A 27763-nucleotide genomic window follows, 5' to 3' on the forward strand; every position below is an offset into this window, starting at 1 on the left:
CTCTTTCTTCAAGACAACGCACCGGTTCACACAGCATTAGATACGATGCTAAAATCGCGTGAAATACACTTCGAATTGGTTGATCATCCACCTTATAGTCCAGATTTAGCTCCTAGTGAATTTTTCCTGTTTCCAAACTTGAAAAAATGGCTCGCAGGAAAAAGATTCAGCTTAAACAAAAAGGTGATTACCGAAACTAACGCGTATTTTGAGGGGTTCCCGAATTATTCAGATGGTATAAAAAAGTAGGAATATCGTCTTACTAAGCGTTTCGAAGTAAAAGGAGACTATGTTGATAAATAAATGATTTTTGAAAAAAAAAGTTTTTTCCTACTTAGGTAGCTTCATTTTCAATCCGCCCTCGTACATAAAATTTTACATTTATACAAAATTGATTGACTGTTTAGCTAGGGTTATTTATCCCGTTCCCAGAATTAAAAAAAAAAAAAAAACAAAGAATAACTCAAATTGAAAACAATATTTTTAGAAAAGGCTAATTTACATAGAAAAAAACATAGTAAAGAACATAGTAAAAGACACGGCAAATAACGTATTAAAATACATGGTAAAAAACTTTTTTTTTATTAAAAAACATAGTAAAAAAAACCTGTAAGAAATATGGTAAAATCAGTATTTAAAAAAAACATGGTAAACGATAGTGTAGTAAAAAGTTGTTCAGTTTTAATTGTTATAATCTATTTAAAACAATTATTGTACGTACATAACCACTAAACGACTTCAACATGTCTACCGGTTTCGAGACATGCCCGCCTCTTCGTCAGGACACTATTTTACACCAACATGCAAACCCCTCTACGCACTTTTACCATAGTAGTAGTTGCACAAAAATTGAAAACCAACATACTGACACGACACATCCCGTTAGTGGCCAACACTAACGTGGTCTGGGAAATTATTTAAAAAAGGGGGGAGGAGTTTATGTTTCCAACTCTTCTTTCACAAAATCCAACATTTTTATTGTCCGAGACGGGCAGGTCTCGAAACCGGTAGATATAGAAAAATCTATTCGTGGTATTATACAATTATTTACTAACAGTTGTTGTTTACTTTATCATAAATATTTATTTATTTAGTTTGAAACGTATTATTAATTATGTATGTACCAACCTTTTTGTAATTTTATACTTATTTTGTCAAGATTGTTTTCAATAAATAAAATTTTAAAAATCTTTAAAAGAATGATTGTTCAAGATAATGCTTTAAATATTAATAATACCTAGGTTCAGAATAATATTGATTTTTTACATTATTAATATAATGTTTTGTGGGAAAGTACCTATAATTTGAATAGGTTTACTTTGTACTTCTAGGCGTTGAGTAGGCAGTACCAACCTCATGGCCACTTTCGCCAGTGTCTCCACCTATCAAATATTTCATGTACTACCGGCTCCGTACCGAAGAAAATAAAATACAAGTCGAACACCGCGAACGCGAACACCATTTTCGGCGGCGCAACGTGCTTTTTTGAAGTCGCACTAAAATGTTAAATACTATTTCAATTTGAAAGTGCATGGTGGATTGTTTACTTGAAATATTGTGATTTATCACGAGGTGAGTGTTTCAAGAGTTTGTTACGAAATTAGTTTACTCTCCTTTTCGCATAATATTCGAGTATTCTGTAAAAGTAGAATAGGTAAGCTCCCAAAATGGCGTCATCGAGTCTTGAACATTGGTCCCCTTTTTCATCGAAATTTAACAAAAAATGATATTTGAATTCAACTTTGCCTTTTGTAAACTGTGTTTTCAGTTTAATCAGAAACGCTTTTACTAAATGGTTAACCATGTTTCTACATCCTATATTAATCTATCTCGATTAATTGTTATAGCAACATGGAAAACGAAACAGCTTTGGACGCGTCCTTGGTGACACAAACCCTCAATTTCCATGGGCAACAGCTACAGAAAATTTGGGAAAGTGAAAGAGGAGAAACTGACCTGTCCAAAATAGGTGTTGGACAACTTGACTTTGCCGCGTACCAGGCGAGGCAGAAACACCTGACATTCCAGGATAGAGGAAAGCGGCTGATATTGCATCAGTTTATCACAAAAGAAGCAAATGCCCTCTTCGATTCCAACATTATGTCTGAAGCCCCCGCACCGACTTCTGTAGTCGATGCCAATGATGACAGTAAGCTTATTTTTTTAATTTTATTTCTCTCCTTTCGTACTAAACATTACCAAGACTTAATTGTTGGCTGTACATATCAAAGCTCATTCATTCTAATCATTGCAACAAATTGAAATGTCCAATGGGTGTTATTCATAATTACTCACTGACGGTTATCTACTGTTATCTTTTTCAACAAATGTTTTCTGTGGTGAAATGTAGCTGATGACATTTTAATGTTATTTGAAGCGGCCGATTTTGTTTCCAAGGCCACGTAAATCAATACTTGAATTATAATTTATGTAAAGGAAATTATGAAATCAATATTTTTAAAACATGAAAAAATAACAATGTTGCAACATTGTATTTGTCCATTGGTTCAAATTACCAGTAATAAAAATATTTATTTATTTACATTATAATTGAACGTAATTATGCAGAAAGCAGCCGATTAACAATTTTTGGAAAAATGCAATATTAGTGTTTTCGGGTGCAGTAAGGTCAAGTCTTGCTAAAAACAGCCAGACCGCTTTCATACAAAAACTGTAATAATCACCTTCTGAAAATATTGCCGGATCACAAAAACAACATTTCTCAGTTTGCAAAAACACACACAGCACTAGAAAAATCTGATGGTACTTTACAAATCACTTAAACTGGTCAAATACATAATTAGATTCTTGTTTGTAATACAAAAAAAAACTAATGTTTTAATTGTTTATCATTTGTCAAAGTCAAAAACATTCCAACTGTTGTGTAGATTTGATTATTCACTCGTTTCATAAAGGTGCTATTATCTCAGTTTCACTTTTCTATGGCTGGCTGTATTTGTTTATCAACAATGTTTTGAGTTTGTCCAAATTCCTGTAGACAAGGACAGGATTCAACCCCCTAGGGAGCTGTTAATATCAACACATTACAACAGACATGAAGAACATTTTAAAGAAGGGAATATAGAAGTTCATGCATCCACAGGGCTTATGACTTTTCATTGGCTGGTTTAAGTGGCCACTTAACACACTGTGTAACATTCACCATTCTGCCTGTATTTGAATATCTATGTTCCTTCGACTCTTCCATCTGTTAACGTTTGTGAAGTTATAGAGCCGAAACCTTTATTGTTGCGCATGAGATTCATCTGATTGAATGACTTCTATATTCCCTTCTGTAAGATGTTCTTCATGTCTGTTGTAATATGTTAATATCTGTCTATGTTACAAAATATTTTTCTTTTTCTTCTAGACGTTTACGCTGTCATGCCGCCTTTTGAGACTTTCTTGAATGTTGACAAAGCTGCGAGACTTAGACATTTTTTCCAGGTAATATAATAAATAAATTGTCTATGTTTTTATGAATGTATGTATGTGTATGCGCATGGGTGTATGTACGTGTGTGTGTATGTACATGTGTATATATGTGTATGTCTGTATGTATATGAATCAAAATGTGTATCCGAATAAGTTTATATTTTGTTTGTCTGTGCTCTATATTAATTTGTTAACTATTATAATATATTAAAATGTAATTGCCTAGCTTGGAACGGGGTATGTACCCTTGTTAGCTGGGCAAAGTGAACATGGAATTGTATTTTGATAAAGAGTGTGAATAAATAAATAAAAAAAATATATTCTACTTAATATTCAGCTGATCAATCTACGAATATATTATAAGTATTAACAAACATAATAGCCAACCCCATAAATGCTAAATCTATTCATAACTATGACATTTATAGTTAATTGAGCAAAAATTACAATATTTCATGATTTTATTTTGAGGTACTCAAAATTTTTTGATTTGTTCAGTAAAATGACAATTCAATTCATTCTAACCTGCCAAAATTTCTATAATTTGCCTAATTATGGAGAACTTTCTTAGTTTGTTTTCACAAAATGGTGTATTTTGCATAATTTAGAAATTTGGGTTAAATTAAGAATTATTTAAAGTTATTCAAATTGGAACAACTTTTAAAATGTACAAAATTCAACATTAAATTAACAATATCTACCGTTTCCCCTTAACCCAAACTGTTGAATTGTTTTTTTTTATTTAAAAAAAAAAACAAGTCAAAAAAACACCACAGTTATAATTAATATAATTTACATCTTATAGCATGTTAATAATTATTTAAAATTTTTGTAGTGATACACATCCATCCTATCTATACAATTAAATATATTTTTTCTAGAACATCATAACTGGAGAGCTGATCATCGGAACTGTAATAAACAGGAACGCTTCGGGAATGATGCTGAAGGTTCTCTGTACAGCTGGAGCCAATCCAAGATATGTAGCCGATATTAATGTAAAGGTAATGTATATATTTTTTTTACCTAATACAAAATGTGAAAAAAAGAACATGGATACTTTATACAAAATTTATAAGTTGTGTTTTATTACTAAATTATAAACATTATCTACACGGCTACATAATTTATACTGCTGCATCAAGCCATGATATCAAAATACAATGATCCATTATATCAAAATATGAATTAATGTCTGATCTAAATGTACATAATGTATAGTGAAACCTCTTATCGTATCTCACATAATTGTTTTCCCGGATGTGTTGTTTATGTCTTCTAACTCTCGATTAATTTCATACAAAACACAAAAATAGATTCCATTAATCGTTTCTCTGTCTATCATTTTACCGCATTTCAATTTGAATTACTTTGCATAATTTTATATGTGTATATTTTGTCTAAATGTTTGACAGCACTCGTAACAAAGCGCAGAACATTCTAGATAGACAGAATAACAGTTTTTCATTGCCGTCGGGCGCCGATGATAAGGATTTGCCGACTGTATGTTCATTTTCAGAAACATGCACAATCTTCGAAAGATTAAAAACTTTCTACTATGCACATTTTCAAAATTATTTGCAATGCCAAAAATGTACTGTTAACTTACAGAAATAAAATTGGCAAAAAACAAATGTCAAACGATTATTTCCAGTCCCATTAAGTTTTTTTTTTGTTTCTGAACAGCTTTCTAATTTATTTATTTTTATTTAAATAAAAGATGTAAGATTTTTTTTTATGTAGACATCTGAAACTTATATCCTTTTTAGAATTTTAACCTGCCCAATGGTAATGCTGATAGGGAGGGCGATATCTTTACACAATGTATCTCCTCGTATATTGTCCTTTTATTCCCGCATTCATAGTTTATTTCAATAATTTAATAGGTAGAGGTTTCACTGTATGTACAATATTGTCAACAGAAAGATTAAATGCTGTAAGTGACAAAAAACAAAAATGAGTTTTTAATGCCATTTTAGACACTTCTTCTCTTTCAATCAGTGGAATCAAAAATATATGTTCCCCTTACACCATTTTTTTTTCTGGAGTCTTTCCTCTTATTCGAGAATAGCTGCCCCAAATGTGTTGTAAAGGACAAAAAAAAAATGTAGGGGATTATTATTCATTAGTTTTTCTTAATTTACTGAGTCATAATAAGGATTGCTTTTTATGATTTTACTGTATGCTAATTTTATTATCTTCAAAATAGAGGCACAGTCCCATACAAAATTTTTCCGTCAAATGATTTTACCCAATAGAGGTATTATTTACACTACTGATAAAAAATAATATTTATGTTTTGTTTTTGTAGTTTTGTTATTCAATTTAATAGCAAGTCTTTTAAAAATCACTACATTTACAATTTGTCATTATTTATGACCATTCATTTTAGTCTGTGTTTTTTTAAATTTTATTTATTTACAATTTTAAAATACCTGTTAGGGTTACATTAGAAATTTTATATTGTCTAGTCATTTTATGTCTCGTCTAGTCTAGTTAGTTAATATAGAATACAGTTCTATGTGTGAAATAGAATTAGAATCCTTGATAAGTTTTTTTTTACTCAATAGCTACTCAAGTAAAAATCCCGAATAAGGAATCCAAGCGGAAAAAAGTCCCTCTAGTGGTGTAGTGGTTGGCACGTTTGCTTACCTCGCTTGAGGTCCTGAGTTCAATTCCTAGGCATAAATATAATATGTAAAATACTAAAATAGAAAATATAGTTACTAAGCCCAGGGAGCGGACTCTAATAATTATTTGGTAAGTCGTTTCCCTTGAAACTTATATTGAAATCAACGCCAAAATATATGTAGCGCAATAATGCTACATATTCTTTTGCAGGAATCCCATCAATAGAATGGTATTAAAAACTTCACCATTTTAGGAAACATTAATTTATTGCTTCAAATACTTACATCATTTTTGATTCCATACTTTAACCTTTTTCTGTACTTTACGCTTAAACTTTATATTTACACAAGTTGTTTATGTCCTTTACACCATTTATGTTTCCTTTTTTTCACCTGTGGAGGCTAAAACCAACATGCGTAAAGGACAAAAATGATTTATTTTTTAGTTAAAAAAAACAGCCTATTCCAGAAAATAGGTTAACATTAATTGTTCTACGAAAATTGGTATTTATGTATAAAAAATGACGAGAGATAAAACTTTATTTTCTCTCCTTAGCAATTTACACTTTGTCCCTTACTGCATTTCAAATTTCTGTCTGCGATGTATATGGAGTGTCAAGTAATGTGTCAATCCATCCTTTGCCTATCTGTCAATAATATTACATATTATGTGCATAAAATGAGTGCTGAGCAAAGGGTTGTTTCTTTTTAGGCCTTTTTGCCCGTCTCTAACATAATCCCGGCCATGGACAAGAAGAATGTCTCTCGGAATTACCTGATGAATGACACTGTCTGCTGCGAAGTGCTAGAAGTAATTCCCGACACAGACAAAATCTCTTGTGGAATGAAGGGGGTGACACGAGGGGCTGATGACCCCAGCCCGAAGCCGCCGCTCGGGCTCATCAGTACGGATGACTTCCCGCACATTTACAAGTATGTGTGACCATCTTCCTTTTTACTCGATGCTCCTTTTGATAAATGTTTCAACTAATGTTTCTACCTTCCAGTTTAGACTCCGTTCGCAGGTTACTTGGAATTATTAAATATAAGTATTGCCAGAAGAGACATATCGCTTTTCAATGTGGTGTAGATCTTATAATTGCAAATATCCACCTAACATTCCGATACAAAATTATATCTCATCAAATCGTATGATCGTCTCCTTAGACATTGGTAGGTATTCAGGTACATAATTCATAGCAGATAACATTTTTCTGCGCTATTTTCATTAAAGTTACAAATAATATTTTTAAATAATGAAAAATCTCCCCGAATAATCCGACCTACATAAATGTTTTGTATTTTATACCCAAACTTGTATTCTTCGAGCATAATAATATATGTTGCATTATTTATCACATATTTCATAGTGTATAAAATTGATCATTTCATGTAAATAATCTTTTTACTTATTTTATTATACACTTTTTTATTTCTTTTAAATCGGCCACTCTCTTTTTATTGATATTATTTTTAAAAGTAATTTAAAAACAAATAAGGAATTTCTTTATACACATAGGTTTATATAAATGATGTATTTTGCCTGCATGCATTATTTAATACTTTTATTTTTCATACTCTATTAAGGATATCGTGAAAATGATTTCAGTTTTCGTCAAAATCGTGAAAATATAGGAAATATTGCTCGAATACCTAAGTTATTCATGTGGATGTTTAATGAAGGAAGTCCCAAGTCCCTAAATAGCTCTGTCTCAACAGATAATACTAGTCTCGGGTCGAAGTATCCCCCTGAGTACCCAAACCATAATGTACCACAAAGCGACCATTACTTTATACTCGTATAAATGAAATCATTTGCACAAATCCTCCGAGAAGGTCAGTACTGTTGGGATGGGAACAATAATCATGCCAGCTACTTTTGAAATGTTAATTAAATATAAAATTTAACATTCCAGCAAGTACAAGCGCAAAAATTACCTGCCATAAAATATTATCTTGTTAAAAGAAGGCAGTGGGAAAAAGATATGCCATGTTAAGGATGTAACAATGTTTTGTTGTAAGCTGGTTTCTGGAAGAGTGAGATGCACGCATCGTGCTGATCTACAAGCTACACATAGCCACCGACTTAACCTCGCTTTCTTCTAGGATATTATTCTGCGAAGCGGCTTGCACACACACACCGTGTTGTTCCATCATAATATATTATTTTTATTTGTTTTCTATTTATTTTGGAGATTTATACTGAACTGAAGTTCTCCATTGTGTGTGTATGAGAAAACATAATGATCCAAATAGAACACTGAATAGATTGCCCATAAATTGTTGCTATTGGGAACAGGTGAGAAAAGCAGGCTGTCCATATATTGCTATTGTAGCTTGTAACTCCCGAGATCCACCCTTTTCCTATTTCTTTTACCCCTTTTTCTTACAAATTCATTTGATAAACTTGTCAATCAATTAAGTCATTCGTTTACTTTGTATAAATTGTCTTTTAATAATTATTCATTTACTTTTGTTTTTTTTTCAATACTGCATATTTTATAATGTTAACATAGTAAATGCAATCTTTATTCATTTTCCTGTATTCTTAGGAAAAGTGTGGAAATGAAGGGGGAGAGTTATGAAGCCATTCTAGAGAAGAGTCCCGGATTCAACAATCCAAACTGCATCTCCTTTCTCTCCGATTTACTTGGAGTTGGCTCTAATCATTACTCCAACTTCCTCACTCTAAGGTAAGAAGGCTATCAACGGTGCTTATCCACAGTATGCTTCTATACGCGCTAATTTATTTGGCAATTAATCATCTTGTATTTTTATAGAGGTCGTTTCCCCCCTCAAGAGTATGCTGATGAACTTCGTCAAGCACAGGCCAGCAAGTGGGCCTTCAGATCAGTAGCTGAAGGAATCGAGCACTTTAAGGCTGGAAGACATTCGGAAGCTTTTCAATGCTTGAATAAAGCTTTAAGTATTGATCCCCGAAATGTGGAAGGTCTTGTGGCTAGAGGTGCCCTTTATGCCAACAGCGGAACATTTAAGAAAGCTATAGAAGATTTTGAAACTTCTTTAAAACTGAATCCCAGTCACGCTAATGCTAGAAAATATATGGGAGAAACTCTCGTAGCTCTCGGCCGAAGTTACGAAGACGAAAACAAAATAGCAGAAGCTCAGAAAGCATACGAGGATTGCCTCGCAATAATTCCATTCCACGAGGAAGCTCAAAATTCTTTAGATTTTCTTAAAAGTAAATCCAATATCAAACCACTTATCGAACCAGCTGAATTACTACTACCTGGTCTGACTGCCAACAAGTCCCTAGAAATGAAGGAAACTTTGAAGCAACTTCTTAATTTGACAGAGAAAAAGGATAAAAAGAAGAAGAAGAAAAAAAATAAAGGCAAGAAGAAACACCACCGCTCGAGCAGTTCCAGCAGCAGCTCAAGTGATTCTTCCAGTTCATCTTCTAGCTCCGACTCATCCAGTTCTTCTTCAGAGTCCAGTGGTCTGTCTCTTTTCATATAATTTTTTTTAGATTCTTTTTATCCTGAATGTCCTAAGTATTATTGATTTTTTTTAAATATTTTTATATTTTGTAGAGGACCCCTATAAATATGTATAAATTTCTAGATACAGATGGACCTCAGCGTAAGAAGAAACGTCGCTCTCGATCTCACAACAAAAAGCAGCGTTCCTTGTCTCCCCTTAGCAAGCGTATGGCCCTCATAGAGCCATCACTGGACAAGAGCCACAACTCCCAGTTTAACCATCCCTACGGCTGGACAGGGGGTGCTCCTCCCCCCGAACCAGAACCCGCAGCTGCTGTAATACAACCACCCGCTCCTCAAGATTTGGACTACGAAATGAAGGTAAAGCGAATAACAACTTGCATTCCTTTTTGTTACGTGTGATTTATTTGGCTTTTTTTTTACTTGTCATTTATAAATACTTCAGATGTTCTTTAATGTTGAATTACCATTTTGACAGGATGCTGACAATTTAATCAAATAAAAATAGTGATAAATGATATTTTTAGGGAGATTTAATTATTTTATCTATCTCCTTTGATTACAAAATAAAAAATATTAATATAGATGTTGTCAAGTCTATAAGGGCCTCGGAGTTATCATGGACTGTAAACTTACCTTTAATGAACATATCGATACTATGATTAACAAGTCACTAAAACTCTTGGGTTTTGTTAGCAGGACATCTAGTGACTTTACTAATATGTTCACAGCTAAAACACTATATTGCTCACTTGTTCGTCCTCTTTTAGAATATGCATCCGTGATCTGTTCTCCCTTCTATGTAGGCTGGATAAATCATATTGAATCGGTGCAACATCGTTTGCTAAGAAAAGTAGCATGAATGATTGGCCTCGAGAGGGAAGACTACACTTACGGAGAAATGGAGTCAATGTTAAAAATCTCAAGTCTACAAAAACGTAAAAATAGCATTGACTCCATATTTATGTTTAATTTACTGAATGGCTTAATTGATGTACCATCGTTACTGGAACAGGTGGCATTCAACCTTCCAATCCGCCGGTTGCAAAATATTTTTTTTTTATTTATTTATTTAACTTTTTGTACATAATGTTATTTGTACATTGGCGGGCTTATTGCCAAATGGCAATTTCTTCCAACCAACCAATAAAATAAAAGTTTTATTTTTATTATTCAAGTTACAGAACATATTCAATAGAAAAAAAAGATTAAAAATTTAAAGATATATAAAAATAGAAATAAACGTATTTGTTTATAAATTACCTTAAATCGAAACTATTACTCAATGGGAAAAAGGAAAAAAGAGGAAAGAGGAAAGAGGAAAAAGGAAAGGAGGAGAGATTAAGGAAGAGAAAGGAGATGTTTCTTCAGACGTGATTTAAACAGAGATAATGTAGTAACATCTTTGATGGTGGATGGGAGATGATTCCACAGTCGAGCCGCATGGACGCTATATGATTTAGAGAAGAAAGAGGAATTGTGTATGGGTATTAAGAGAGTGCCTTGAGAATGAGAACGAAGAGGTAAACCATGAACTGATAAGCGTTGAAATTTTTCACACAGGTATATAGGAGCGTTAGGACTATGAAGTACATTGAACAGAAGTGAGAGGGAGTGATAGTCTCTCCGCTGTCTAATTTTGAGCCATTTCAGTTGCCTACGATAATCAGTGCTGTTCCTCGATCAACACAGCACAAACTATAGCTTGCATGCACCAATGTCCCGATTGTGTCGTATTGTAAACTCGAGACAAGATCTGGATTTTTTTGGTGTAAGTTTTATAGATTTAAAAAATCCCTAAGATAGACCGGATCTTGTCTTTAGGTAGTAATTTTTGTTTTGTTTGTCCTAGCTTTAATTTAGTTATATTTTATTTTATTAGTTCCTGTATTTATTTCAAGAAATTGTATTTACCATCGTTAGAATGGACTGCATAAGTCTGTCAAATAAATAAATCAATTTTAATGTAAAAATTCTGTTTGGTTCAGGTGAGAAAGTTCCTAGAAATGACCAAAGAAGGCTCGGATTATGAAAATAAAGTTCGCAATTTCTTGGAAGAAACAGCTCGCTATAAACGTGACCGGAAAATGCAAGAACTGGGAACCCAAGAACACGAGAAAAGCAACAAAGCGAGGAAGAAGGCCAAAAAGGAATCAAAGTAGGCAATTTATTACATGTGTAATTTTCATTAAATTCTTAGCTTAATATTAATGTGTTAAAACCCCGCTGCTCAGTAGCAATGCTAAGTGATGCAGTTTTTGTGATAACTAAACACTAATACTCTACTATTAAACTAGTACTAATTAAGACTATTGCCTTTTTATACTTGCATGTTCTAATATTTACAACTTGCAGGAAGAGTAAGAAGGAATCTAAACGCAAACGTAAAGAGAGAGAACGTGAAGAACGTCGCAAATCTAAACTAAACCAGAGAAATCAATCTACAAGTGGAGACTATCTTAGGGACTTCGATCAAAATATGGGAGATAAGAAGTTCCGGGATGCATTAAGGTATAATAATGCCGTTTTTATAAAATAGTGTGTCGTTTTACATTTTGTATACTGTATTAGATAAATGGTTTCTTTTCAGGTGCACAATAATTTATTGTATGTTTTTATTTATTATTTAAAACAGTTTTTATTGGTTTTTTACTTTGCAGTCGGAATTTTTTTTAAATTTTATTAGATTATTTCTACCACTTTAAATGTGATTCCTGAAATCGTTTTGACAATATAGTAGTTCAATAATTGTATAATTACTTTTTATTTTTAAGTATTTTAAAAGTTGCCCACCACTTGCTTGAAATTTTTTATCATTTATACATATTGATATTTTATACTAAACAGAACAATAATTTACAGAAAAGAGCTATCACATAAACCTAGTGATGAACGTCGACGTAGCAAAAGAGATATGAGTCCGGAGGAAGGGGATTATGATAGAAAACGTGGAAGTGAAAAGAGGTATGTAAAAGGCCAATTGCATTGGCGCAATACACCCAGGCTCTATTAGTCAATCAGTATATTGTTTTCATAAAAAAATATAATCTTATTATAGAATCTTGGATGACATGCCTGATTTTGAAGAACTAGAATCAAAATTGAATGCGTATTATGCCAAAGTAGAAAAGGACACGGGACTGTCGAGCAAACGTCAAGACAACGGTCGCCCGCCTAACGACAATAACTTCCCACCCTCACCTTTATCTAGAAGTGTGAGTCCTGATGATAAGCCAAAATGGAAAATGCTTATGAATGCATCCAAAGACAAGTAAGAAATTGTAACTAAATTACTTGATTTAACCATTAACAGACATATTTTTAAAATTTACTTCATTTTCAGGGTTAAGAAGAAGGAAACCACTGGGAAATCTTCTTATAAAGATAAATCATACGCATTCGAAGATAGTTCAGACGAGTCTGAGAGAAGGGAACCAGAAGCCAACAACAAGGGAAGAAAGCCACTCATGTCACCTGACGACAAAAACATTAGTGTTCGGAGAGCAATGGCACTAAAGGAGCCTCCTCCTAAACACATTGAGCCAGAACCCCCTGGCACAGAAGAGGTATATTTCTGCTTTGAATTAGGTCTATATAATAGGTTGGGGGTAAAAGTAACTTCATATTTTTCGCTTTATTTCAATGCTTTTAAAAAGTGTCACAATCATCCGATTGAAGTCAAATATGTGCCGTTCTGTTCGGTAACTTGTTGCCAACGGGAATCCAACTTCATAATGCCCCTCTGGTAGAAGCCCTTGTCCCTATTGGCAAAAAACTCAGACAACCAATTTTCACAGACCTCTATTGAGGCCAAATTTGTACCCCCAAGGCCATAGACAGGAACAGGTGGTAGTTACTTGGTGCCAAGTCTGGACTATAGGGTGAATGCATAAGAACCTCCCATCCCAGCTCCCGGAGCTTCTGGCGCATTATCAAAGATGTGTGCAGCCTGGCTTTGTCCTGATGAAACACGATTCCTCTCCTATTCACCAATGCTGGCCGGTTCTATTTTATCGCCAGCTTCAAACGGTCGAGTTGATCACAGTTGAGGGCAGAATAGAGCATTTGGCCATAAAGGAGCAACTCGTAGTAGAGTATTCCCTGGCAATCCCTCCAAACACACAGCAACACCTTCCTGGCCGTAAGTCCTGACTTGGCCACGGTCTGGGCCGCTTCGTTGGCTTTTGACCACTATCTCTGTCGCTTGATATTGTCGTAAGTGACCCACTTTTCATCACCAGTCACTATCCGCTTCAGAAATAGGTTGATTTTGTTGCGATTCAGCAGCGATTCGGAGATGGAAATTTGGTCCATGAAGTTTTTTTGCGTCAGCTCGTGTGGCACCCAAACATCGAGTTTTTTTTAAATCCAGCCTTCTGCAAATGGTTCAAAACGGTTTTATGATCAATATTCAGCTCCTGGGCAATGCTACGACTGCTAACATGACAGTCTATCTAAATATTTTCCATGATTTTATCGACATTTTCGACGATAAGCTTGCCAGAGTGTGATGCTCGAACCACTGTTGTGCAGCACGAACCGAAAGAGTATCGGCCTTGTATACATCGCAAGTTTATTTGGTCGATTTAGATGCATTTTTCCCTTTCAGGTAGTAAAATATGGCGAATTTCTTCCTTTGAGACCTCCATACTCGACGCACAATAGTTCAGGACTGAACCGACCAAGCGCAATACTGTCAAAGAAGCGTTTGTAGTATACACTCTCACCTTTACAATGCTGTATCGTATGATCCGATGTGACCAATAATGAACGAGATATACTTAGTTGAAAAAAACAGGCGCGAAATTACTTTTTTTCCCAACCTGATATTTCGCAGATTGTATTGGAAATGAGTTCAAATACAAATAACCTTTCACCTTGGTGCACTTATTTATGGAAAAATTTAAGTAGAATGCACCAGAAGTAAATACTTTGTTTTTTTTGTAATACCATCTTTGTTTATTTAACGTAAAAAATGGCACAAGTTGTTACTCTTTGTGACCGTATTCTCGCTATAAAATATTCCCGAATAATTTCCATATATTATGTCAAAGAATCAGTATTTATGATTTTCTATTTTTTTATTTTTAGCAACAACAACAGCAACAACAACAACAACAACAACAGCAGTTACGGCCAAAACAGAATGTTGTTTTGGATAAATTTGGTTCCTTCAGACTGGCCAAGGAGGGAGAGGGAGGGGAACCCATCTCACTTCCTGTGCCCCCGGGAGGCCGGCATTCACCTCGCCCATCTCAACCTACACGTAGGGGTAGATCACCATCTGGTTAGTATTTTACCTTATCCCCAAACACTATTTTCTTACATGTAGTTAGCCTAGTCCACTCATAAATGTGATTGAAATTGCCATTACGAAGATATAATGGAATATCACACAACTCCTAGCGTCTTTTCCTTTCATACATCTTGTCATTAATTTGTAGATTTTTGACATTCAATGTTTTGAAATGTGATTTTACAATGACTGATTTCTGTTCATCTACAATATATTCATTTATTTGCTTAAAATTGTAAGACCGTCTTAAAAGTATAAAAAAAATATGTATGCGGGAGACATGTTCCACACAGTACTGTAACATATTCTGAAGAAATAACCATGCTGGATAGGTTTCTTAGTATAAAAGTAATTTTGCTACTTAAAAAAAATAATCATTTATTATTTATTTGTAACTTATTATTTTTTAACCTTTTGTTTACTGAATTTTGAAAAATAAAATATTGGGGTCAGTGAATTTTTTTTCATATAAATAATAGAAAAATATGGTTAAGAGGAAAGTGAATTTTTTTTTTGATTATATTAATCTCCTCATTTTTCGTAAGATTTTCCAAAAAGGACTAAAGGTTCCAAATAGGATATAGTGACAAATAAAAATAGGCACCATCAAAGACTGCCGCCTATAAAAATAGTAATTGTTAAATATATGTTAAAAAAGTATATATTTTTGTACTGAGTTATTTTGAAACTTTGTGAAAAGAGATTCTGGTGTATGTTAATCATTTCAAGCTGTCGACTTAACCTTTTTACTACGCAGATTAATCAGTTGATGTTTGTGTCTATTTCAGAGTCCCGTGAAAGTTCTCCGCGGCGGCGTTCATCGCGCAGTCGCTCGCGCCCACGCAAGTACCGCTCCCGCTCCAGCGGTGCCTCGCGTAGCTCCTCCTCCGGGGGCTCAGCCCAGCGCCGCCCCCGCCGCTCCCCTCCTACGCGCTCCGAGGCTAGCCGATCCCCAGCCAGCCGCTCGCGCTCCCGCACCCGCTCTCGTTCCACCTCCAGGGACAGGTAATATCTGTTTCTTGCCAACAATTTTTACCCTGAGGGTTTAACATTATATGGTAAAATTTCTCAATATAGTATTTATATAACGAATTCTTCTCCATTTATTAATATTATTATAATTCCTGTTAACAGGATATAAAAATTGTTTGATCGATTTTTTCTTTAGTTGGTGTAGTATGTAGTAGAGGTGTATAGTGGGTTTTGCATATTAGTTTCATCGGTGTCCTGACAAAGAGACGGATATGTCTCGAAACCAGTAGACATAAAAAAGTCCAAAGAACCACTCAGGTTGTATACAAATATTTAATAAACATCATAGAATTATGCACAATGGACATGCGATTTTCACTGGAAAAATTTACAAGAACATCGTTAGAGAGTATACATTTTTTTAACTAAAACCAAAAAGATTCTCGCTTTTGAGTGAGATCATGTCTTTTAAGCTGACTTTAGCCAACCTGTCTCTGTAGAGGTGGGCAGGAACGTTACACCACTATCACATACCTCGCTTCTTCTGCATTCATAGATCTTCTCATGCATGCATGCATGCAGATTATTGACATGTCCACCTTCAAGAATATGTTGGATTTTGTCATATCATGTCTTTTTTGGTCTTCCTCATTTTCAACATTCATCTACATTCGCATTGCAAATCTTGGCCATTCTTTTGGTGTATATTCGCTCTACATGTCCAAACCGACTCGCCAGCTCTTAATGATTTTTTTGTAGGTATATATAAAAAGATTTATAGTCACAATTGACAACATTAGTTTCATAATATTTTCCAGATTTAGACGCATGAACCGTCGCGGTGGGTGGCGTGGGAGAGGTGGTTACGAACGCGGTACGTATTACAAGCCTCGCTTCCACCCATACGGCCAACGTGGTAACAATAACAACAATAACCGAGGTCGAGGGGGCCAAGACTTTCGGAGGGACGATCGGCGTTTCGACTGGAGAGACCGCGGCAACAGGAGACCATTCCGCTCACGGCAGAGAGGAAACAACAGGGGAAGGCCATTCAGGTGAGATTCATTTTTGCAATTAAAAATGTGGTAAATATTGCCACACTTGTACTCTAATCCTGGGAACACTAAAAAGCAATAATGGGGCTTTTTTCAAGCTCAGCAAATATGTGCCCCGTGATCCATAGGAGCTTACATATTTAACATAAATTAATTTCCTGTAATATTCATTTACATAATAGAAATAATAACAGCAGTTGTGTTTTCCAACTGCGCAATGCTTACGTTTTTTTAAAAAACAAGCTTATTTTTTTGCGCTGGAGTGCTAAATCATTCGATTTGGGGGCAATTTTTTGTTAGTCGTAAATAACCATGTTAGAAAATAAGAAATAAGTTGGAGTAGTGTGGTTCGAACCTCATATCTGATCCATGAGTCAGTGACACTACCTCGGAACCACAACCTGTCTCAGTGATTTCATATTTGTATAAAAGACAAATATTAATTTAATTTCACTGTAGAAAAAACATTTTAAAAAATCGAAATATCGATTACAAACCTAATTAACAACAATTTGCAAACTTTTTCACATTATCTATCTTCGTAATACATTTCAAAATTGTGTAGTTTCTCAAAATTACTAAACTTAATGAAAATGTGATATTATATCAATTTCAGAGGAGGATACCGCGATTTCAGAGATCGTCGCAATATGCGCTTCTCTCGCTCCCGAAGTCCCGATGCCCGCAGGAGAAGTCGCAGCTACAGTCCCGACGAGCGAAGGCAAGATAAGGACAAGGTTGACAGGTTAGTCGATGTTAAGAAAGAAGGCGATTTATCTAAGTGTTTTTTTTTTCATTAATAGAATCACATTTATTTAATGAGAATAATTTTTCCCGCAGATATTCGGAGCGTGATAGTCACCGAAGTGAGGGGGAGTATGAGGAAGAAAGATACGTGGACCGGAAGGAGTACGATGGGAAGTGGGCGGACACGGGTGGTGGGGAAGGGGGCGGGGGCGGCGGCGGCGGCAGCAGGGGAGTGGAGATGGACAAACCCAGGGAACCCTCACCACCTAAAGCTGACTAGAGTGCTAACTCTTACCCTTAACATTTTAAACCCACTAGTGATTTTTTTATTGTTCATGATTGTACATTTTTTGTTTTATGTGCGAGTATGTTTCGTCATACATGTAGTAATATTACTTAATAATCTCTTTTTAATTCACATTTTCCCTCATTTGGGATTTATCTCAATATGTAAAGTACTCTTATTGGAACCAACTTTCAATCTGGCTCAGCATCTTAGTTACATTGCCATAATGAATGTGGCCAGTACATAAAATAACCTGTAATACTTTTTACATTATAATACAAAATTTAATAACAGAAACAAGGTATTTTTATTTTCTCAAATTGTAAAATACATGTTAAGATAACAAACAACATGTAATATGTTAACCTAAAAATCTCACCTCGGAAATGACTACATATCTGATACTCGTGCACACCTTATCTAACAGTTGTGTCAATGTAGATAAGGATATTAAAAGAACAAATAAACTTGATATTTAGGCACTGTGTTTTCAGATTGCACTATAAAGTTAGATTTTCTGTGGAATGTAACATGACTTACTAATGTAGGTAAAATTGACTATTATTTGCGCATGATATTCTAATAATCAGTCTTTCTTGACAAGTTTCTCGGGCTTCCAGTAATATAATAATTGACCTACAATTAAGGCATTTGCAAAACTAGCTATGCAATAAGTAGCTATAATAATTGTATCTCCAGTTTCTTGAATGGATGTAAAGATCCTTGCAGCAGAACCGAAGCACAGCATGAAGCATGTAATTGCGGATAATTGGCCTGTGCTCCCATTTTTATAGTTAGTATGTACTTGAATCATCTGAAAGAAAATGGCATAATATGAAATACATATTTGAAACAAGACGGCAAGAGACGGAGAATATTTTAGAGAAGGGAATATGGAAGTCTAGGCATTTACAGAGCTAGGACCTGGCTTTGGCTGGTTTAAGTTGCTACTTTACACACTTGTTGGCTTTAATGTCATTTACATTTTGGAATATGATTGAAAATCATGAAAAATCTAACAAAACTCTACTACATGTCGTATTAAATCAGGGAACATTTTGATAATAAAATAATATTGAAAAGACTACAAAAAATGCCCAGAAGCCAATTTTAAAAATTGGGTCTAATCTGACCCACCATCACCACGCGCGTATTTCTTTCGACCCTACGGGCTTTTAATAAACACTCTGATCGTAAATTGATAATAAATATTCTGGATAAGACAGCACTTATCCTTGCACTGTTCCTATTTATAATCCTCATGGACTTCATCTTAAGTAAGTCAATTCCACTAGATCGAGGAATATCCATCTCCTCCTCCCAAAAACTCTGCGACCTAGAGTATGCCGATGATGCGGTTATAATTGAAGATTCAGTCACGGGTCTTCAGGCCACTGTAGACAGCCTAAATAGGTACTCCGCATGCATGGGTTTAAAAATCAATATCGCAAAAACCCATGTACTGTGTAACACTTCATGCCTCGATGCCCAAAATCACCTGTCTGTCGAACCAAATCATTGAAAGGGTCGAGAGTTTCAAATACCTGGGAGTATATGTTACGGAAAATGGCAGCTTTTAAAAAGAACTGGGAGTGTGGCTAGGAGTAGCAAGCCCCACATTCAACAGTATGAAGGCTGTCTGGAGATTGGATATTTTTTTTATTTATTTAACTTTTTGTACATTGGCGGGCTTATTGCCAAATGACAATTTCTTCCAACCAACCAATAAAATAAAAGTTTTATTTTTATAATTCAAGTCACGGAACATATTCAATAGAAAAAAAGCTAAAAATATATAAAAATAGAAATAAACGTATTTGTTTATAAATTACCTGAAATCGAAACTATTACTCAATGGAAAAAAGAGGAAAAAGGAAAGGAGAGATTAAGGAAGAGAAAGGAGATGTTTCTTCAGACGTGATTTAAACAGAGATAATGTAGTAACATCTTTGATGGTGGATGAGAGATGATTCCACAGTCGAGCCGCATGGACACTATATGAGTTAGAGAAGAAAGAGGAATTGTGGATGGGTATTAAGAGAGTGTATACACGCAGGTATATAGGAGCGTTAGGACTATGAAGTAGATTGAACAGAAGTGAGAGGGAGTAATAGTCTCTCCGCTGTCTAATTTTGAGCCATTTCAGTTGCCTACGATAATCAGAAATGTGGTCATATTTCCTAAGACCAAAAATGTACTTTATGCATGTATTCTGAAATCGTTCAAGTTTGTCGAGTTGCTCACGGCTTAAATCATTTTACTCAGTGAAAACCAAATGCCACCTATATAATGCATGCATAACACCTATTCTCCTCTGAATACGAATCATGGCACCTCACTAGGGCCCAAAACAGCAAAATATTTAATTGCAGAAAAATCCACTATTGAAATATAAACCTTGTATATTATAAACAAGGTAAATAATAAAGCAACTCCCATATAAAAATGTAAAAAAAGGGAACGGTTGCAGCAAACTCCGATGACAACTGTCATCAAGCGGAAGCGATACGGTTGGCTCGGCCATGTACTGCGGTTGCCTCCTGAGAACCTTAACCACGCTTGCCTGCTTTACAAGGCATTGGTTCACAACGCCCTGGACGTCCACTGCTGACTGTTCGTCGGCGTTCATGTCGAGAACTACGGGACGCGAACCTGACATGAGAGGACGCACAGGAGCTGGCAGCCGACAGAGATGCCTGGAGGATCTTCGTGGACACCATATGCTCCAACTAGGGAGCGGACAGGGAATGATGATGATGATGATTTATATTTTGATTTTTAGTAGAATTAATGATAAAAATTTATAAATTTACTAAGCCCATCAATAGTTTTGATTAACTTACCTTTCCAGCAAAAACAATAGGAATATTACAAGCTTGAAGAAACCATAATACTCCTACCGGGGTCAGTCCACTCATCAACACAGATACTATTAATGTGTAAATCAGAATAAACGATCCCGCTTTCCCTTTGTTACCTCCAAAGAAGATGACTAGCACTGCAATGGTAGCTGTTTGGATTCCCAGGAATATTCCATCACCCCAAGAGCTAAAACAAAAATATTTTTCCTTCAGATTAGGAAAGATTGTGTACATGTAACTTCATATCAATAATACCTACAATACAAATGCTAATACAATTTTTGTTATTACTTATGTTATATTATTATTTCTAACCTGTAAACTTGTACTTCGGTATAGATTACATATGTTGGTAAAAGGCCGCAACAAAGAAAAAAAAGACTGCCATATGATACCTACATACTCAAGTACAAAAAAAACATAAAATGCAAACTTAGTAAACTAACTAGGTTAGTGTAATTAAACAAACTAAATATGTATTTACATTAATTTTATTAAATGAAGCTCAGTAGTTACAGCTTATTATCATTCTTAAAGGTGGGGGGTCAGTGCTTTACAAGCTCCTGATGTCACTGCAACCTGTGAAGATCTGTGGCGGGTCCCCGTGAATAGTTCGCGCCCTCCAAGCCCAGGTATTTAAAGAGTCTGGCTACTGAGTGACAAGCGAGAGTTTTCATTTTGCTAAATCTCCCCCTCCAAAACCAAATTCGTAAAGTATCGGGCTATTAGGTAGGGGGCGAGCTCTTTAACATCCTCAGGTTTAACCAGTGGTCCCCCGAGGATGCGGCTTCTTTTATGATGTAAAGCATCACATTCACATAGAATTTGTATAGGCGTTTCCTCATCTGCACAGCAGAACCTATATCTTAAAGTTTCGGAAAGGTTCATTCTAGTAAGGTGTTTGTTTGTTCAATCTGCAGTGCCCTGAAAGGGGTCTAGTGATAACCCTCACTTGATTTCGGCTGACCTTCGTTAGGTCGAAAGCAAACCTCTGCAAGTATCCTTTTGTCAGTTCCTTGGCATGGTGCTGACCGGGTACTTTTTGCCAGAGCATTACGCTCTGCTTCCTGGCCTAGTTACAGCTATTCATTTATCTAAAAGGCACTACTTGTAAAACCTCTCTGTAAAGTGCAGAGACATGCATAATAATTTAATCCAAGCAATAGCTCCCGGTATTGATTACAATGACTTAAGGGACCGTGGTACTTCTAAATAATACAAACCTGAATGGAAAACCTTTGACGAAACTGTAAGCGACAGTAGCTGTCATTGCAAACAATTCTAGGCAAACACCGAAGATGCTTATTCCTTCACCACTTTTGCTCTGCAATATTTTTAGTATTTGGGGCACCTTTACCATAATTGAGCCAGATATAATTGCTATTCCAAGGGCCTTGCTGACAGTTGCTTTGAAACATGGTGCTGAAACAAATGTTCATATTTAATCCATTCTTGCGAGAAACACATCAACAAAGGCCATAGACTTGAATGACAAAAGTCATAATGTTTTTTTTTAACAGTTCAAATATTTTTAATTTTGTGATTTCTCCTATTCCCACGCAATGATGCATAACGCACTGCATTAGTGCACCAAATGCAGCATATCTTGATCATGACGTGTTAGATAAAGATAAGGTGGCTTCAGGTATTAATGCAAGGACAATAAAATATTGTAGTTTAAAACCAGCCATACTCAACCTGCGGCCCGCCACCAAGCTTTTATGTGCGGCCCAAAACACATTTATTACCCGGAACATGAAAAAAAAAAAAAGGCTTTTCATTTAGATTGGGAATCCAGTTGTGGTTCCGTAGCTAGTGTTTCAGACTCACGGATCAACTTGATTTCCATTTTATAATAGTGAGTTATTTACAACTCATTGAAAATGGCCACAAAAATTGAAATATTTGGGTAAATTATAAGAACGCTAATATTTCTCTAAAAAATAATATTTAAATATCTTGAGATATGCACAAACAACATTGCTCGCTGTGAACAGACTGGAACTGACCCCGGCAGCACTAACCTACCTTTACATTTTCATCATTATTTTTCCAGTGTCAAAAAAAATTATATTTGTTGATTTATCAAGTGGCGGCACCCTAATCTTAGAACAAACTGGTTTTAATCAATACTGTTTTTCATGTTAAAAAAAAAATCGTATCCGTATAATGTTGCGACCTGCGTAACTTAGCAAACATAAGTATGAGGCCCGAAGAAAAAAAAGGTTGAGTATGGCTGTTTTAAACGAATATCTAATGTCAACCTTGCCAGGAATCGAACCACGCGGGGTGAACGCGCCAACCACTACACTACGGGGTGTACATATTCTCCATTCAATTTAGTCTTTCAGGATTTTTACCTGAGAGTAGTCATCAAGTCAAAAAAACTTGTACAGGATTCTGATTTTATTTCTATATTTCGACAGGAGAGTACAAAACAATATGTAAGGCTTATACTCGTATGCAGAGACAAAACTCAATGTGAGGAAAGTACATTCTAATCTCATATGCATAGAATAACCCGAAGGTGAAGACAATAGAATGTACCTACCTCACCTTAAGGTTTGTCTCTGCATACGGGTATTAGTAGCAATGAGGGAGTTCAGTGGTTTTTTAAAAATATTTGTTAATAGAATATTAAACTAAGCCAAAAAAAATGTTGATGGTAAGCAAACAAGAAATCTTCCACAACTCTCTTATCATTGAATGATTCATATGAACTAGTGGTGTAGTTCAAAGGAGTTTGTTTGTATTAAATATTTTTTTAGTACATTTTCAAGAAACTTTGCAGTATAATTACATTTTACATTACATTAACATTTTTTTTTGCACCACAAAAGGCCAGGAGATAATTTAATGTTCTAGTTTTTACCGTGCTTAAGAAAACATTTTTTGTATCCAATTTCCCGTAGGGCTGAAGTTCCTCATTGTATAGAGTGAACTAGTAACAATATTCAATAAATCAAAGGAATTGAATATTTTGCTTTACAAATTATGTCTGTCTTACTTTTTATAAATCCATACATGGTTTAAAGATTAAAGAACCTACATTGACCGATGACCATGAGACAAGAGTCAAAGTTCAAATTTGCTGCTACAAGTGTGAACTCGAGAAATGAATGAATACATGTTACGTTTTCCTTATAAATTATGACTAAAGGATAATAAATATAATTATTTATAAAACCTTGACTAAAAAATGTAAACTTCCAATCCAATTAGGTGCTGAGCAGCCTCTTGATCAGTTCTTTTTTAAATATTACATATGTAGTTCATGACAGTTGTCAAAGGATTTATTTTACATATTAATTCGTGCAAATGTTGCTTGATTTGATCATTTTTATCTCAAAATACCAAGAGGTTAATATATACATATAATTATTTATTTTAAATAGTGTTTTATGTGTGTCCAAATGTTTGTAGACAGGCTGGATTTCCTCCCCTGCTCATTTTTTTTCCCTCTGTTGCAAACAATTTAAATCTCTTTTTATATTTTAACTTTTTGTACATATGTATATTACAGAATATATAAATATGCATATATATACATAATATAATTATTACATCATATTATAAAATTTTATATATAAAAAATAATCATTCGACAGAGACATTTCCAAATAATAAGTTTAATGATAGTGCAATTGTTTTTTTAATAATCACATAAAATCTAATGATTTGTGCCTGAATTTTATATAATTTATCAACTGATGTTTACTGATGGTGTACATTGGTAAAATGGTTATCATTCATAGGACATTTATAAATGTTTTTGAAATGGCCATACAACTTCTTAATTCTGTGGAAATCTTTCAGTTTTTTTATTTTTTTTTTATCTAAAATCTCATTTTCTTTGGACTTCAGAATCTAAACAGATGATTTAAGAACAACTTCTTGAAAAAAATCTGACATGGATTTTAATTTTTAGAACATATTTATGTGCTTTTATAATAAATAAAATACGCACAAATTTATTTGATGAGGCGAAAAAAGTGTAACACTATTGATTCAAAGCCAAGCATACTATGTGAAATCGCAAGTGAGCAGAACTTTATTAAAGAGGCAAAAATATTCTTCTAAACTATATTTTGAGTATGTGCAAATGTTTGTAGGCAAGGGTGAATTCCACCCCCTAGGGAGTTATCAGATGAAATTCACCCACATTCAATTAAGGTTTCAGCTCTTTTAATTCACAAAAGTCAGATGGAAGAATGAGGAAGTTCATTGTTTTTATTATTTGTTAATAGACTATCAAAGTAAGCTAAAGATTTTTTCAAAATATTTTTATGTATAGTATTATCAGTGCTATGATTTTTTAAGTTTTGAAATTACTTCGCCCGTGACATCATAATTACTAGTAGGTGAGTTCTGCTGATGGATGAGTCTGCTTCCTGGAAACCGGAAATCTATTACAACACTCTATCATTGGTTGATTCGGAAGAACTTGTGACGTGGATAATTTTTATAATTTTTTTCATACACTTTTGAGAAACTTCGCCATACAATTAAAGGTCAAACCGCTCTACAGCAGCAAGGCGCTTCAGTAGCGCAGCGCCTCACAATTTTGTTTGGAGTGCCGCAAAGTGAAGCGCAACTATAGTGGGGTTTGTTTCATTTCATACGAGACAGTGAAAATTATATTTCATGGTTTCGACGCGCCATGCAGTGCCGCCTTAGTGTGTTTTGACCTTTAATGCTCTAACTTTTACGGCGTGTAAGAAAACATTTTTATACCCAATTTTCCGTAGCACTGAACTTCTTCATTGAGGAAATGTAAAAAAAATAAGTCAATATTACCATCACATACTCAAAATATTGACAAATATTTTTAAAAACCCATTTGAAGTGATTATGACAAATTTGTATCTAAAAATAATTGTGCCGAGAACTTTTAAATTATGAAACAGTTGAGACGCTGTGGCAAAATAACATTACTTTTACAATATGAAAATCGATACTTTTTCATCTATAAATATTACACATCTAGCAATAATTTTACTTGCATTTTGCAATGTTAATATAAAAAGCAGCTATATTTATTATTATCTATGTAGGTAAGCTAAATAAAATGCATGTAAACAAATGTCATAGATAGTAAATTTCTTACCTTTATCCATAATTAGTTATGTATTAAGTAAGTAATACCTTCAAATATCTCTATTTAAGAAAAAACAACCACTAAGCTCCGCAATTGGAAATCAACTGTTCAATTGCAATGCAACTACTTACTTAGAATATAATTAGTAAATTAAGAACTTTGGAAGAATATAAAAAACGAATGACGTCGACACCAATTGTTAATATGGGAATAAGGCAGATGTTCACTAGCTTTATGTAAGAAAATAACTTGCAGATTCAGAAATAATGGAAAAAGTCTAGTTTTAAACCTTTTCAATATAAACTGTAAAAGCTCAATTAATTACTTATATATAAGTGGTGAATGCTAACATAATATACAAGTTGATGTTTTTTTCAATCGGCATATTAGAAAAGTAATATTTTACCTCTAAAAAGTTATGACATTAACTAACACCAATACTATATATATAATTTCACACTAGGTATGTTATAAAGCACTTGGAACCCCATTTACGATCGCTCTGATAAACAATCTGTAAATTAGATGAGGAAAAATTAGAAACTATTATGTTTAAAATAATATAAATAGGCATTACATTAATCTGTAGAAAGTTTAATGAATCAAAGTTCAATCGATTTAGACTTTAAATACGTGATAATCAACTCACCATCTAAGAAATTAAAGTTAACAAAATACTCATCAAAGCATTGCTCTGTCAAAAGCAAAAGTAAAATATTTTTTATAGCATCTGCCATTTTGCAAACATGCGGAGGAATTCGTAATATAACTTAAACAAGCCGACTATATAATTTTAGTTTCTTCTATTGTAATTCTATTACGGCCTATCTTATGACACACTGACACTGAAACCGAGACACAATCAAAGAATCAAGATATTTTAAAGCAAGATATTTTTTCAGATTTTTCTTAACCCCCACTTATCCCCTCTCCACAAAACAATATTTGACCATTTGACGTTTGATGACCATAAACCATTTTTCATTAAAAATTACAACCTCCGATGACAACTGTGAATGGTGTTACCAGAGTGTATACATGACTCCAACTTCAGACGATACACGTTTAGAAGATAGAGGAACCTGGGGCAGAACGGTGTAGCTTAGCTTCAATGAGAAACTTCAGCCCTATGGGAAATGAATTATAAAATATGTTCTCTTACGCGCGGTAAAAATTAGAGCATTCAATTGTGGTGCGAAGTTTTGATAAATTTAGCAAAGCAGATATTTTAACAATGTTCCTTGATATGTTTTGCCCTATTAATACATAAAAGATTTATTGTAATACCTATTTAAATTTACATTCATCCGATCATCTAAATATTTTTATCAGTGACATATTTAGGTATGTTATTTATTGTTTTGGTCAATGTTGATGGTAATGTCAAGAATTTGTGTGAATTATTTAAGAATTGACTTTCTTTATTTAATTTTAATATTAACTTTCAAAAGTCTCATGACGCCCAGATTTTTTTACCAGCTTGTTCTTTTATAACTAACTCTAAGTGTAAAAAACCACAGTAATCAAATAATAAATCAATAAATAAATATCATCATTGATTTAGATAGACTTGGATTTCGTTAGACGCTTGACATTTGTATAGTTTGTTTTGTTACTCATACGAACAACGTGCTAGTATTTGTAACTACGTACGCAGCTTGTTCATAGATGTACGCTAAAATGATGCATGGTTAAAAAATAAATGATGGACTAAGCTCAGTAGGAATAGTTATTCTTTATTCTAGGTAGTAAATGTTTTTAAAAGTAATGTTTTTTACATTATATATGATACATTTTATATGATATATATAGTAAAGGCAATAAAAGGTATCAATGATAGAAGGACACCAAATGACGAACTTTCTCCAAGTGGATCGGGAGGTCTATTGACGAATGACAACAGTCCGCCTTCTCCTGAC

The 27763-nt window shown here is 34.2% G+C and overlaps 2 protein-coding genes across 9 annotated transcripts; one reads left to right on the top strand and one right to left on the bottom strand.

Moving 5' to 3' along the window:
- The first annotated feature begins 1445 nt into the window (after positions 1-1445).
- On the top strand, positions 1446-18182 carry LOC148284236 (uncharacterized). 5 transcript variants are annotated; one of them, XM_088242429.1, is made up of 18 exons: positions 1446-1572; positions 1848-2149; positions 3371-3447; positions 4317-4439; positions 6778-6998; positions 8618-8758; positions 8846-9525; positions 9651-9889; positions 11518-11687; positions 11885-12040; positions 12392-12493; positions 12588-12800; positions 12873-13095; positions 14621-14816; positions 15614-15830; positions 16616-16852; positions 17469-17597; positions 17693-18182. In XM_088242429.1, the coding sequence occupies exons 2-18, from the start codon at positions 1852-1854 to the stop codon at positions 17877-17879; spliced, it is 3609 nt and encodes a 1202-aa protein (XP_088098555.1). In that variant the 5' UTR covers positions 1446-1572; positions 1848-1851; the 3' UTR covers positions 17880-18182. The 5 variants fall into 5 exon arrangements, with proteins under 5 accessions (XP_088098555.1, XP_088098557.1, XP_088098556.1 ...); XM_088242431.1 differs by having other exon boundaries at positions 14633-14816; XM_088242430.1 differs by having other exon boundaries at positions 9657-9889.
- LOC148284237 (mannose-P-dolichol utilization defect 1 protein homolog) lies at positions 18169-26896 on the bottom strand. 4 transcript variants are annotated; one of them, XM_088242438.1, is made up of 6 exons: positions 26494-26795; positions 26251-26358; positions 25854-26001; positions 21970-22168; positions 20729-20933; positions 18169-18699 (listed from the first exon to the last, which is right to left on the bottom strand). In XM_088242438.1, the coding sequence occupies exons 3-6, from the start codon at positions 25861-25863 to the stop codon at positions 18472-18474; spliced, it is 642 nt and encodes a 213-aa protein (XP_088098564.1). In that variant the 5' UTR covers positions 25864-26001; positions 26251-26358; positions 26494-26795; the 3' UTR covers positions 18169-18471. The 4 variants fall into 4 exon arrangements, with proteins under 4 accessions (XP_088098564.1, XP_088098563.1, XP_088098562.1 ...); XM_088242437.1 differs by having other exon boundaries at positions 25854-26074; positions 26494-26787; XM_088242436.1 differs by having other exon boundaries at positions 25854-26147; positions 26494-26787.
- Positions 26897-27763: the final 867 nt, after the last annotated feature.

The sequence above is a fragment of the Micrasema longulum genome, unplaced genomic scaffold, assembly GCF_059751315.1.
Source record: "Micrasema longulum isolate JH-2025_06_02 unplaced genomic scaffold, ASM5975131v1 h1tg000138l, whole genome shotgun sequence".
Classification (NCBI taxonomy): Eukaryota; Metazoa; Arthropoda; class Insecta; order Trichoptera; family Brachycentridae; genus Micrasema; species Micrasema longulum.